Source organism: Poromitra crassiceps (genome assembly GCF_964638095.1).
Source record: "Poromitra crassiceps genome assembly, chromosome: 4".
Taxonomy (NCBI): domain Eukaryota; kingdom Metazoa; phylum Chordata; class Actinopteri; order Beryciformes; family Melamphaidae; genus Poromitra; species Poromitra crassiceps.
The window spans coordinates 27,897,480-27,911,092 of NC_139626.1; the positions used below are offsets into that span (position 1 = coordinate 27,897,480).

At 45.1% G+C, this 13,613-nt stretch overlaps 1 protein-coding gene and 1 pseudogene across 2 annotated transcripts in view; both read right to left on the minus strand.

The window, feature by feature from the left end:
* Window positions 1–552: 552 nt before the first annotated feature.
* Window positions 553–13,613, minus strand: part of cyth3a (cytohesin 3a) — a 36,863-nt gene continuing 23,802 nt past the window's right edge. The window contains exons 9-10 of the mRNA XM_083635547.1: window positions 8,939–9,093; window positions 553–2,523 (exon numbers count right to left, since the gene is read on the minus strand). Coding sequence (XP_083491673.1) covers window positions 2,451–2,523; window positions 8,939–9,093 — 228 coding nt within the window. The 3' untranslated portion in view covers window positions 553–2,450. The remainder of the gene's footprint in view (window positions 2,524–8,938; window positions 9,094–13,613) is intronic.
* LOC310775400 (methyl-CpG-binding domain protein 3-like) overlaps window positions 10,638–13,613 on the minus strand; it is a 3,600-nt pseudogene continuing 624 nt past the window's right edge. The window contains exon 2 of the transcript in view: window positions 10,638–11,225. The product of the transcript in view is annotated as a methyl-CpG-binding domain protein 3-like (transcript). The remainder of the gene's footprint in view (window positions 11,226–13,613) is intronic.

Below are 13,613 nucleotides of genomic sequence, written 5' to 3' on the forward strand. Positions count from 1 at the left end.
TGTCTCTGACTTTGTTTACAAGCTGCATTTTAAATGATTAGGAAATGCTGTTGCTTTGAAATGAAGACTGAAGACTTTCCAGGCTTTTGAAAAGCTATGATTAGGAAATGCTGTTGCTTTGAAATGAAGACTGAAGACTTTCCAGGCTTTTGAAAAGCTCCCGTCTGCCTTTGTACTGTGTGTGTGTGTGTGTGTGTGTGTGTGTGTGTGTGTGTGTGTGTGTGTGTGTATATATGTATATATGTATATATGTGTGTGTATATATGTATGTATACGTGTATATATATATACACATACATACTCTTTTCCACTGGAGGGTCGGCAAGATGGCTCGACTCACCCTCATTTTGTATTCACAACAGTATTGCCACATTTGAAATAACCAAAGACCTGGTTAGTTTGGTGGATCAGGCTTCATTGTCTTGTCAGTTAATTCACATGCAAACACATGTTTTCTGATCAGCATTGTATTTTTTTATTCAAAGTCTTCATCAAAAGTGGTTAGGAGCAGTTTCCCCAAACCATAGTTAAAAGATCCATCTCTGTCTCGGGAGTAGCGGTCCTTAGATTCCAGTTCACTTTGAGTTTTGAGAGAAAAAAATCTTGTTTATTTCCTCTTTTCATGGTATTTTCCTCTCTGAAAACCATGTATCAGGTTCAATAGTGACAGTATAGAGACACTGCGGAGCGCGTCATCATTCAGAAACCACGTCCTAAATGGGGGGAAAACACAAACTCCCGTCCAATCCTGGCGTTTTCCTATGTCGCGTGCATGGTCGGGTGTTGCACACAAATATCATATATACGGAAGATGAACACTCCAACTTACTTCATTGACCGCTGCATCCACATTTTTCTTCTCGCCAATTCTCAATGGCTTCCTTGTTTTGCTCGGGAGTACAAAAGAACTTTAATTGGCGATCTTTTATATTTGTTGTCTGCGCAGCCCACCACAACAGCTTTTAGTTATGTTTAATTCAAGGAAAATGACAGTGTATGGGAGTGAACTGAGCGCTTTCCCCTGTGATGGGCGTGGCCTATTTCATGCAGTGTCTCTATGAGGAGCCTTCCTCCACTCACCAACTTCCACTATTGTAAACGTTTTATGCTGTCAAAATGAAACTAAAGGGGTGAATGGGTAGAATAGGCTACAGCCATGACGACTTACATGCTATATAAAAAGACAAAGGGAAAAATAAACGGTATGCACATTATACATGTCTTTTTGTTAGAGCAAATTAAGAGACAAATAAATATGAAAGAAATTGACTTTACCATAGATGTGGATCTTCAATACATAAAGCAATTTTTTGAGCAAATTAAAATAGCTTTAAAGGGTCAGTTCACACAAATTTCATCAACATTATTCCCCAACTTTGGTTAAGATGTGTTGGTGAACTGTGTGAGCTCAGCTTTCCTGGCTGCCATTCCTTCACTCATTTATCTTGTAGAATAAACCTTGCATTGCATACAGTCATTAACAATCAGACCAGCTGATTCATAATCTCGAGGCTCTGCAGTAACATGCTACACTACAGCAGCATGTTGTTGACATTTTGGGCAGGTAAACAACAGATTGAAGGCATGGATGTAACTCATTTGATACATGGCGAGGTCCAATATTTGCAGATGAATGTGGAGATTAATTCCGCGTGTGTCCAGCAGAGGGCGATAGTCACAGCTACAATAATGCAAAGATTGACCATGTTTCCAGCCATGGATTTGCCTCCAAGTTGGGTTGAAGTTAATTTTAAGGAAAGTTGTGTGCTCCTCTTCCTTCAGTCTATTTTGTTATAATCCAGCTTGGTGAAGATTCTGCATTCAGTCTGAACCCACATGGCACTGCATTGCACCCAAAGTCTGCTAAATCAAATGTATCTGATGTTCAAGCAGACAAACTCCTGGTAGGTATGATGATGACTGGAAGTCTTATTTGAAATGCTCCAGCTGCCCGTGTTATGCCGAGTTTTGCACCCCCACCGCCAAATGCATCCCCACCTCACGGGAGCATATTGTAATGATTTATATGGAAACACAACTGTTTAAAAATGATATAATTGTCTGGGTAGACGTGACCTCCAGGCCAGGGGGCCTGTCCTGGCTCATGGAGACCGACTTTGATGCATACAATCCGTGTTGAGGTGACTTCCATGCTTGGGGCTCTCTTCTGGCTCATAGAGGCTGACTTTGGTGCTTAAAATCCGGGTACAGGTGACCTCGAGGCCTGGAGTCTCCTGGCTTTAATGGAGGGGGATGCAAGTCTTGACTACCCGTCGAGATTTGCATCCATGTTCTTAAGTTAAAACCCAAAATATGGTGGGGATGTTCTCTGCGGGGATGCAGAACTCGCCATAACACCTGTTACAATGGTGATGGCAGATGGGGCTGGTGGAAGGAGGGGCGGGCATCATTTCTTATTGGCTATCCTCCGCTTCCTGGTGGCCAGCAGGTCATTTCTTATTGGCTATCCTCCGCTTCCTGGTGGCCAGCATGTCGTAAAAAGGATCCCTGCTGATGCTCGCTCTGAGGAAGGAAGGACAGGAAAGAGGAAGGATTAATGATAAACTGCTGACTTTATCTTTACAGCTGTTGATGCAGTTTGCAAGAACGTTTTGTACACAATGTATTTTTCTACTGCCTTATTTTGCATATTTTATTCCACTGTTATTCACATTTTATTCAACTTATAAGTGTTGGGGAAACTACTTTGAAAGCATAGCTTAGGAAGCTACCAACTACTTCAACATGGAAGTAGCTGAAACTACAACAAAGCTGAAATGCAGTTTAGGAAACTACAAGCTACACAGAAAAAGTAGTTCAAACTACTTTGTAAAATAAAGCATTAAATTGACAATGTACATGTGTGATATATGAAATAAAATATAATAGCCTACAAAAACGTTTTTTGATCAGATAATAAACAGTAAAGACTTGACTAGGATTGGTTAGGGTAATAATCTCAGGGCAAGCCAATCAGAGGCAGCATAGCTGCTTCTGCTGTGCGTCTTGCACTAGGATTGGTTAAGGTTATGGTAAGAATCTCAGGGCAAGCCAATCAGTAGGCTGTGTGTCTTGTCAAGAAGTACAGTTAGTGGGCTCCTGGCTGACTTCACGGTCTATGGTGCCTTCAAAGTGATCAGGACAAAAGAGAAAATGGCAGTCCTGTCAAAGGGGGTCTGGGTTCAACAGTAATGGTAAAATTATATATATATATATATATATATATATATATATATATATATATGTCTGTGTCTGTGTGTGTGTGTGTGTATTTTCCTTTTCATTTTATTGCCCAAAATTGTAGTTTGTCGTTTGGGTAGATAACTACACAAAAATGACCAAAAAGTAGTTTAACTACTGTACTTGACTCACTACGCAAATATATGAATGTAGTTGAACTACCAGCAAGCTACTGCAAAATGTGGTTCAACTACGTAGTTCAACTACATGAAGTTCACTACTCCCCAACACTGCTTAATATTATAATTTATATTGCACATTTCTTTTTTTTTAATAATCTGTTTATTAAATTTTTCCCTGTACAACCATCAGCTGTCAAGTATTACAATACAGCTTCTGTACAACAAACACAACAAAACAAAACAAATACAACCCTCTATATTGCACATTTCTAAGTTCCTACGCAAGTATGGAAAAGTATGGGATTTGATTTGATTATTTTCCAGGCCTGGAAAAGTATGGAAAAAGGAAAAGAGAGTATGGAAAAATATTTGTTTCCTGACTCTTGTCTGATTCATGTTTCTAAATAATACAATTCTGAATTTAGACAGAAAATAAATTGATGAGGTGACACCCAGTGGTCTTGACATAACAGTCTGAGGTTTAAGTAGGTCAAAGTTGCACTAGGGAAAAGGGGTGGGAGTGGCGAACCCATTCGAGACCTGGTTCGAATCCCGACCCAAACCATAACCCCTAACCCAACCCACGAAACAAGTTGCTTTGTTGTCTAAACCTAACCGTTGTTTTACTTACCTTACCTAAACCTAGGGCTGGGCAATAATTCAAAATTATCTTTTATCATCTTTAAGTGGAATCATATTGTAATGATATGAAGATATTTTAATATCATGGCACATTTCTGATGTCTAAATTGATGATGAAAAGCAAATTTTCCATATCGCCTGCATGTTGTTTTTTTTGGCTTCAGTGTGGTGCGTTGTCACTATCACACACCATGCCATGGGAATAAGGCTGAGTAAGCCACTGACTTCCCGGCAGCGGACGTGCTGTGTGTGTGTGGGTGTGGGTGTGTGTGTCTGTGTGTGTGTGTGTGTGTGTGTGTGTGCGTGGTGTGTGTGTGCAATGTGCATAGAAAAGTAGGCACAGGAGCGGCTGCCACCCCTGCAGATGAGTCAGGTGATTGTGTGTGTGTGTGTGTGAGAATCTGCTGACCACAGGACAGTCTGCCATGGCAGAAACTGAGCGGAGACATGTGGGTGAGGCAGCACAGAGTCCACTCAAGCATTATTTTCCTAACAGCTACTGGAAGAGGCTTACTGCAAGCCAGGTCCACACTACGAGATCCAAAGTCACGCACACCTCCGGGTTAGGCATATGTATGGATATATATATATATACTATATACGGCAGGGGTGCCCAAACTTTTTTGACCCAAGATCTACTTTTCAAGTAGCCAGCCTCCCGAGATCTACCAGTCCAGTTTCAACATCGCAAACGCACACACATCGTTTCCAGCCTGCAGTAACTAACCTCACAACACTTTCTCGTTGTCCCACAACCACTTGACATTAGGGCTGTGAATCTTCACTGGCCACATGATTCGATTCGATTACGATTCAGAGGGCTACGATTCGATTCGATTACGATTATCGATGCATCTTAAATTGATCACTTTTTCCCCCAATACATGATTTATTTTTTCTCACTTTACAATACAATTGCATTGTATTATGATCCATAATTAAAATAAACAACTGCATGTACTTCCATTATATTTTATTTTATTATAAAAAAAAAATTCACCCCCCCCCCCCCCCCCCCTCAATGCCATGCGATCTACCACACTACCTCCGCGCGACGTATTGGGCACCCCTGAATACGGTATCCTTATTATAAAAGGGAGCATGTGGTCAATGTTTCTCTGTTCTCTGTTTACATTTTTGGTTTTGATGACATCATCATATTAGAGTTTTATTAGGATCCCCATTAGCGGCTGCAAAGCAGCCGCTAATCTTCCTGGGGTCCACACATAACATAAAAACATTACATTAACTCAGACCATTACGATACAAGACATTAAAATTGACAGCCAATATTGGGACAAAGACAGTTACAGGACAAACACATTAAAATAAACAATGAACGGAGAAATAATAACAAACAACACAAAATAAAATAACAAAATAAAACCGGATAATAATCTACCTATATCATACCTACTCCACCAACCTAACAAAAAGGAAAAGAAATTCCTATCTATGAGTGTGTGTGTGTGTGTGTGTGTGTGTGTGTGTGTGTGTGTGTGCCTGTGCGTGTGCGTGCGCACGCGTGTGCGTGCATATGCATTACTTGTGCCTGCATGCACTCTACGTGTGTGTGTGTGTCATGTTCCTTACTACTTTGTGGATCCTTACCTCTCAGGAAAATGTGCCGTGCCATCTCAGGCTATCTTATTTTTTCACATATAAACAACATGCATATCTGTGTTTTGTCAACCCTGTTACCGACATAACAATTACTGTTTGAAAAGGGTTTAAATCCATATTTAGAACAAATCTGATATATTTTGGAGACAGATTTATTGAGAGGTTTTAGCATAGAAGATGATGAAAAATGATGATACTGTGGATGTAAATGTAAGCCAATTGTTTTATTCAAAATACTGAAATTACATCACATTCCTCACACCTTTGTTTATTTTGGTCCAATGTATAAAGTGCAAACCATATCCCAACAAAACTTGGTAATGCTTTAGAATACAGCCCGCAAATAACCATGTAACTAGAGGGTAACAAGATCTGTACTTATAGGGTAATTACGGGGTACCACACTGTACTTATAGTGTAATTATGGGGTACAAGGAGTGAATTTAGCCTGTAACTAGAGGGTAACAAGATCTGTACTTATAGGCTAATTACGGGGTACCACACTGTACTTATAGTGTAACTACGGGGTACAAGGAGTGAATTTAAGAGACATATTTGGGGAAGTAAATTATAAAATGTTTTATTGCTTATTTGTTGTTTATTTGGATTTACAGAGGAATGTTGTTCCAGATACATAAAATGGCAAGTTTTCCGATAATCACCCAGAAAGAGACGCAGCCAAGCGAATGTGATTGTATGAACGTTTGACGCTAGGCCAATCACAGGCAGAGAGGGTGCCTCCAGCCTTCGGCATCATCCGGGAAAAAATATTGCGCACACGAACGTGGCTGTAGAGCAGAATGGCTCTGCTGTAAAATCCTCATAGACGTTTTTTTGTCAAGTTAAAACAGTCTATTACACCGGAAGCGGAAGAAGCACCCATCAGGCATCATGGCAGCTAGAAATAAGGTGGATATAAGTTCAGTGATGATGCCATCAGTGATGTCATACGTGATGATGTCATCAGTGATGTCATAGAGCAGGTGAGGCCGCGTATGCGACGCGCAGTGGTCATCAGTGATGTCATAAGAGCAAGTGAGCCTGTACAGCGGGCGAGCTGCAGGTCGGGCGAGAGAGCAAGTGGCCCGCACAGCGGTCGAGCTGCGTATGCAAGCTGCAGGGCCAGCTCCGCGAGCTGCGGGCTCCCCTGATTCTAAATATAGCTGAATCGTTTGGTTCGACCAAGTAAAACTATTTTGATTAAGTATTTTATGAAAAAATAGAATGGCGGATGAAATCCCTTGGTTCATATGCCTAACCCGGAAGTGGGCGTGGCTTTGGCTGTCTATTGATACTAATAGCACTACAGGGATATGATAGGGTGTGATGGGAGCATGAAATAATACGGCCAATTGACTCTTGAATCCCTCATCCTGCACAAATGAGCAGCTCTCCCTACTTTCCAATCCTCTTAACTACATGAAGCCGCTGCGCGCCCACTAACATCCATCACTCTCCTTTAATGGAAACACAAATGTCAATGCTAACGGGATTTTTATATCGTTAAGAGCATGGAAGGATCAGATCATGTGATGTTCTGCCCTGGTATCGACCGGCCAAGCTGAGAGGCTGAGAGGAACCACCATCAATTACCTGCTGGGTCCAATTAGACAAACAGGCTGCACAGGCTGTGTGTGTGTGTGTGTGTGTGTGTGTGTGTGTGTGTGTGTGTGTGTGTGTGTGTGTGTGTGTGTGTGTGTGTGAGAGAGAGAGAGTGAGTGAGTGTGTGTGTGTGTGTGTGTGTGTGTGTGTGTGTGTGTGTGTGTGTGCGCGCGTGTGTGCGTGTGAGTGTGTGTGTGCGCACACACGCTCGTGTTTGTTTCTTTAGCCCTAATCAAAGGGAAGCCTGGTTATCCAGTAGAGAGCAGATATCACCTAGGAGTTAAGTCTTATCTGTGTCCCACTGTGAGAAATTGAGTCACGAGTCTCTCTCAAGGGGACAGGCTTCTTGGTCGCCTAGATCTGAATCCAGATGACATAGGATTAAGTATATTGTGGGAGTCTAGGAGCAGTTTAAGCTCGTCTGACACTAAAGACTCCAGAATCTTTGCTAAAGCAGAGATTAGAAATCAGTCTATAGACCGTCTATAGAGGGTCTGCATGGACGTCACTTTCCCACCTGAAGACGCCCCCTCCATCGGTACTGAGTGGCAAAACATTCAGCAGGCTCCTCCTCCCTGTTGTTTGGAGCAGCAGGTGTTAGCAGGTGTCATTTATCTAGTAAAGGGATGGATTCATAAATTAAGTCAAAAAGGTTTGAGAGCGACTGATCTAGGCTGTTTACTGCATTCAAGCTGAACGTTAATGCTGCCAAGTGGGCGTGACCTCTGTGACATCACGTGCCTACCCTCTTAGTGGGCGTGACCTCTGTGACATCACGTGCCTACCCTCTTAGTGGGCGTGACCTCTGTGACATCACGTGCCTACCCTCTTAGTGGGCGTGACCTCTGTGACATCACGTGCCTACCCTCTTAGTGGGCGTGACCTCTGTGACATCACGTGCCTACCCTCTTATAGTAGACTTGCCACACTTCAAAAGACGCGTGATAAAGGCTTGTTTCCATAACAGGCAACTTCTGAGAAGCAACAGAAAGATTAAACATATCTGGAACTGGAAGCCTGAACGTCCAACATCAACGTCTTGATTGCACCTGCTTACTTCCTACCTTTTCGACACAAAATGGCTGAATTGGCTGCATGTGAAATAGGCATATAGCAGGCGGAGCTGCGGCTCTCTGGGAAATCCCTGGTCTGGTGCGAGCTCTGCCAAAACCAAGATGGCAGCGGCCCAAATGCCAAACTAGAGGCTTCAAAACAGGAGGTCACAAACTAACTCCAAACCAACTCCATCCATCTCTTTTCACAGTCTATGCCAGCCATTCCCAACCTGTGGGCCACGAAGGTATTGCAAGTGGGCCGCCAAGCCATTTGCAAAACATTACAATCTCTGTGAAAAATGTCAATATTAGTATTATTATGTATGAGAATGCATTTCTCCATTGTTGAATGATACGTTACTTAATTTGTATTCAATTATTTGTTAATTAGCTTATTGCAGACAGCTCTTTTTATCGTTCAAATAAAAACTGCTCGGAGAACGCATTCATTGGCCTCTATACTGTTTACAATTGGATGTGGGCCGCCAACTTTTTTGAGATTTTCAAATGGGCCATGAGTCGGACATTGTTGGGAACCGCTGCTCTATGGTATGTGTGTGTGTGTGTGTGTGTTAGTTTCTCACAGCCAAGGTCAGACATGAGAAGCCCCCACATGGGACCCTCCCCCCTCTTAGTGTAAATGGATCTTCTTACTTGATGGATTTGATCCACTCCTCCTTCTCCTCGGGCGTGGGCGCTGAGATCCGGTACACCACGTGGTTGCCCTCCACCACCCGCCCGTCCGCCTCCGTCTTGCAGGCCTTGATCACCTGACCCTTGTGGCCGGGGTTGTAGAGCTCGAAGCAGTTCTGGGAGGGAGGACAAGATGCAAGCATGTCAAGTTTAACTGGAAACATCGGAAACTGAAACGGACATCGTGGTTGCTTGTGAAAATAAAATGAAATAAAAAAAGATTTTTTGCTTATGTGCCGGGTGAAAACATTGAATTAGTTAATGAGGATATATTGAAAATGTGACAGTGCCAGTTTTTACAGATTATGAAAGTGCAGATTGTAAGCTTTCAAATGATGTGTCATGTCATATATTAAAATAGTTGAAGATGTGCTTTTTCTGAATGATTTTAATTTTTTTTACATACATACGTACATTTAAATGTACAAGTCTCGCAAGCTACGCGCCCTCGATTCCTAAGCTCGCCCGCTATGTGGCCGCGCCTGCAGCCTGGCTGCTGCGTTTCCTCGCCTGCTCTATTGGCATGTGCAGCGCACAATTGCTCAACTTTGCATCACTGGTGACATCACTCACTGATGACATCACAATGATGTCACAATGTATATGACGACATCAGTGATGTCACAGTTGCAACGCCTATGACATCATCAGTGCCGATGACATCATCAGCATGTCATAAGATGATTTTGGTCAATAATGATGACATCCCTGATGATGTCATAGACATTGTGACATCATCAGTGGGACAAAAATTTAAACAAACAGTGCCCACTTGCTCCCTTTTATATAAATTCCTATGCTTGTACGCTGCGCGGCCCCTCCCGCCCTGCAGCTCGACCGCTGTGCGGGCTCACTTGCTCTTATGACATCACTGATGATGTTTATTTGTTTATTTAAAAGGATCCCCCCATTAGCTGCCACCTAGACGACAGCTAGTCTTCCTGGGATCCAAGACAAAATATACATTACATGACATGCAATAGTTAAAATCCAAAAACACATAGGAAAAGAAAAGAAGACAACAAAAACAAATCTAAGCTAAGACAAACATTAGCTTGGTCAGCTAGCTATCTAGCTTGCCAGTAAGACAGAGAATAACACTTGGTTAAACGACAATCAGTAAAAAACAAATCATGAATCTAAAAATGATGTGATACCATAGTTATTAGTGTGAGTGTAAATGAGCTCTCAGCATCCTTTTAAAACAAGCTGTCACAAATCACTGATGACATCACAATTGCTCATCAGTGATGTCACAATGCCTATGACATCATCAGTGGGACAAAAATTGAAACAGAGAACAGACAGACATACAAAACATTAATTTTCAATCTGCCCGAAAGAAAATAAAGCACCCAAATCAACTTTTTGAAAGTGTGTAGATAAAAGGTTTGGGTTTGACATGATTGTCGCAAAAGATGCAAACCCATAAAATGCCTTTTAGTCAAAAATACACTTATCATTGAACACTGACACAACGTAGATACGTTTCTTTTATTCTTAATGGGGGTGAAGACGCTAGGGAACAGTTCGGGGTGTTCAGGGCTGGTGTAGGGCTCCTACTGTTCATGGTCATGTGTGGACAGGTGTTGAACAAAACCCTTCCAAACTTCACAGAACCCTGTGCTATATACAGTACACCCTCCATGTCGTCACTGTCCTATACACCCTCCATGTTGTCACTAGCATTGCCCTCCTCCTTCGTCGCCTCTTCTTCACTGGCACCCTCCTCAATGTTAGCCAGCATGTCAGCCATGAGCGCCTCCTACAGCCTCTTGCTCGCACTGTACACCAGCTCCTCCTGCTTCCTGATGTCCTCGTCGGTGACTATGAAGGCCTTGCACGGTGGCTGGGCGGTGTTGAGCCAGACACCTGGGTTCTTCTCGACAGTGGCAGACAGCTGGCCGGTGATGGGGGCGGTGCTGGTGTGGAGCGCGCTCGCAATAGCCGACAGGAGAGTCTTGTCTGTGCAGCCTGGACCGACACCTTGCAAGCCTTTGGGCAGCTCCAGAGTTTTCACCAGCTCCTCTTCTATGTCAGAAGCATTAAGACCGCTCAGTTTCTTCTGCCAAAACAGCTGTCTGGGCTGGTCGCCGGCTTTCTGAGGATCTGTCTTGACTTTGTTGCTGGGATGGTTGGTAACCTTGGTAACCGGCTGCTTGAAGATGGAGGTTGTCTGTCTGACTGAGAGTGACGTGTTCAGGTCAGGTTTGCCCTTGTTCTTGTTCTGGTTGTTGTTATCGTAGCGCAGTCAAGTCAAGTCAAGTTTATTTATATAGCCCTAATTCACAAGCATGTCTCAGAGGGCTTCACAGAAAGTATGTCTAGCTGATTCTAGCTAACACACAATAACAAGAATATACAGAATAAAGATAACATTTGAACATTTGAAGAAAACAGGAGAGTGGAGGAGGGAGGGAGAGGGAGGAAGGAGGAGAGGGGGGAGGTGGGGAGAAAATAGGAAATGTGGGGAGGTGGGAGGGCGCAGGGGAAGGAGAGCAGTGGGAATGTGAGAGAGGGGAGAGGACAGAGAGGAGGAGAGAACAGAGAAGGAGAGGTGGAAGGGTACAGGGGAGGTAGAGTAGAGGTAGGGTCTAGGGTGGAGGGAGGGAGGGAGGAGAGGGGGGAGGTGGGGAGAAAATAGGAAATGTGGAGGAGGAGAGAACAGGGGAGGAGAGATGAGGGTGCAGGGGAGGGAGAGCCAGGGTAGGGATAGGGTCTAGGGTTGAGGGAGGGGAGGGAGTAGGATACGGGCCCGGATTAGGGCGAGGGTGGGGAGAAATGGGAAATGTGGAGGAGGAGAGAACAGAGAAGGAGAGGGTGCAGGGGAGGGAGAGCAGGGGGAATGTGAGAGGGAGGAGAGGGCAGAGAGGAGGAGAGAACAGAGAAGGAGAGGTGGGAGGGCGCAGGGGAAGGGGAGCAGTGGGAATGTGAGGGTACAGGGGAGGTAGAGTAGAGGTAGGGTCTAGGGTGGAGGGAGGGAGTAGGATACGGGCCCGGATTAGGGCGAGGGTGGGGAGAAAATGGGAAATGTGGAGGAGAAAAGAACAGAGAAGGAGAGGTGGGAGGGTGCAGGGGAAGGAGAGCAGGGGGAATGTGAGAGAGGGGGGAGGACGGAGAGTAGAGGTGCAGGGGAAGGAGAGCAGGGGAAGAAGAGCAGGGGGAATGTGAGAGAGGGGGGAGGACAGAGAGTAGAGGTAGGGTCTAGGGTGGAGGGAGGGAGTAGGATACGGGCCCGGATTAGGGCGAGGGTGGGGGGAAAATGGGAAATGTGGAGGAGGAGAGGACAGAGAAGGAGAGGTGGGAGGGTGCAGGGGAAGGAGAGCAGGGGGAATGTGAGAGAGGGGGGAGGACAGAGAGGCAGAGAAGGAGGGGTGGGAGGGTGCAGGGGAAGGAGAGCAGGGGGAATGTGAGAGGAGGGAGAGCAGGAAGTGGCAGGGATTCAGGAAAATAGGGGAGAAGAGGAGGAAGAGGAAGGAGCAGAGGGGGGGAGAATGAGGAGAGAGCAGGAGAAGGGAGGGGGGGGGGTGGGATGTGGGGGAGGAAAGAGCATGGAAAGAGAGGAGAACAAGAAGGGGGAAGAAGGGAAGAAGCGGGGAAAGGGGGAAAGAGAGGGGGGGGGGAGAAGATCAGACAACTGACTACTCTAAGCATTAACCAGAGCTAACTGGGACATAGTATCTAGCTAATCTACAGCCTAATCTGGCCTATCCTACCCTGCTCTAGTCTGATTTTAGCCTGAACACTAACAGGTCAGCCTTAGGCTGTAGCTAATCTATCGCCTACCTAAGCTGTTCTAAACCAACCGGCAGCCCTCGACCAGTGATGAAGAGCACCGATGCCCCCCGACCCGGCCCCCGCCCACATATGGCGTGGGAGGGAAGGCCAGGCCGGGACACAGCGGCACCCCCTCACCCCCAGTGAACGCAAGAAAACCTTTCCACCATATGGATCGCCGCATGGATTGCCCCAGTGACTTGGCTGAGGAGGAACCTTGTGAGGTCGTTGTGCTAGGGGCCAATTGCTGCGGCCCAGGCGGACCCAGCCCCCACGCGACCCGCCCCCCCAGCCCCCAGCCACCAGCATAGTGACTGAGAGCGTGAGAGCAGGCCACGCGGGGGACGGGCCCACCCACCAGGCCACAGCAGCGGGCCCCCGTCTGGGGACTCCCCTCCGAGACAGGCCGAGAGATGCCGGGCTAAACCATGCACAGAGTTTCCGATAATGAAACTCTGTGAATGGTTTAATATGGAAATAAAATGTACAAGAGAACAGAAAATTGAAAATGTAAAAAGAGTCCAACAGAAGGGATATAAAAATGTAATTTTTAAATTATCCTAAGATCAGGGAAGGGAGTTGAAAATCTAAAAAGTAGAGTCCAAAAAGAAATAGAAAATGCAGTCTTTAAGTGTTCGTAGGTTTAGAGAATACTAGTTAATTAACTAGGTGACAAAAAGGGTAACAAGATTGGGAGTTCCATGAGGATGATCTGAGGAATCCATGAGTCCGCGTTGGTGACATGGATTAAGAGGAGGGGAGGGGAGGATAGGAGTCGGAGGTGATGATTAAGAGGAGGGGAGGATAGGAGTTGGAGGTGATGATGAGGCGGCGGGGGGGGGGGGCTGGGGGGGCGCCC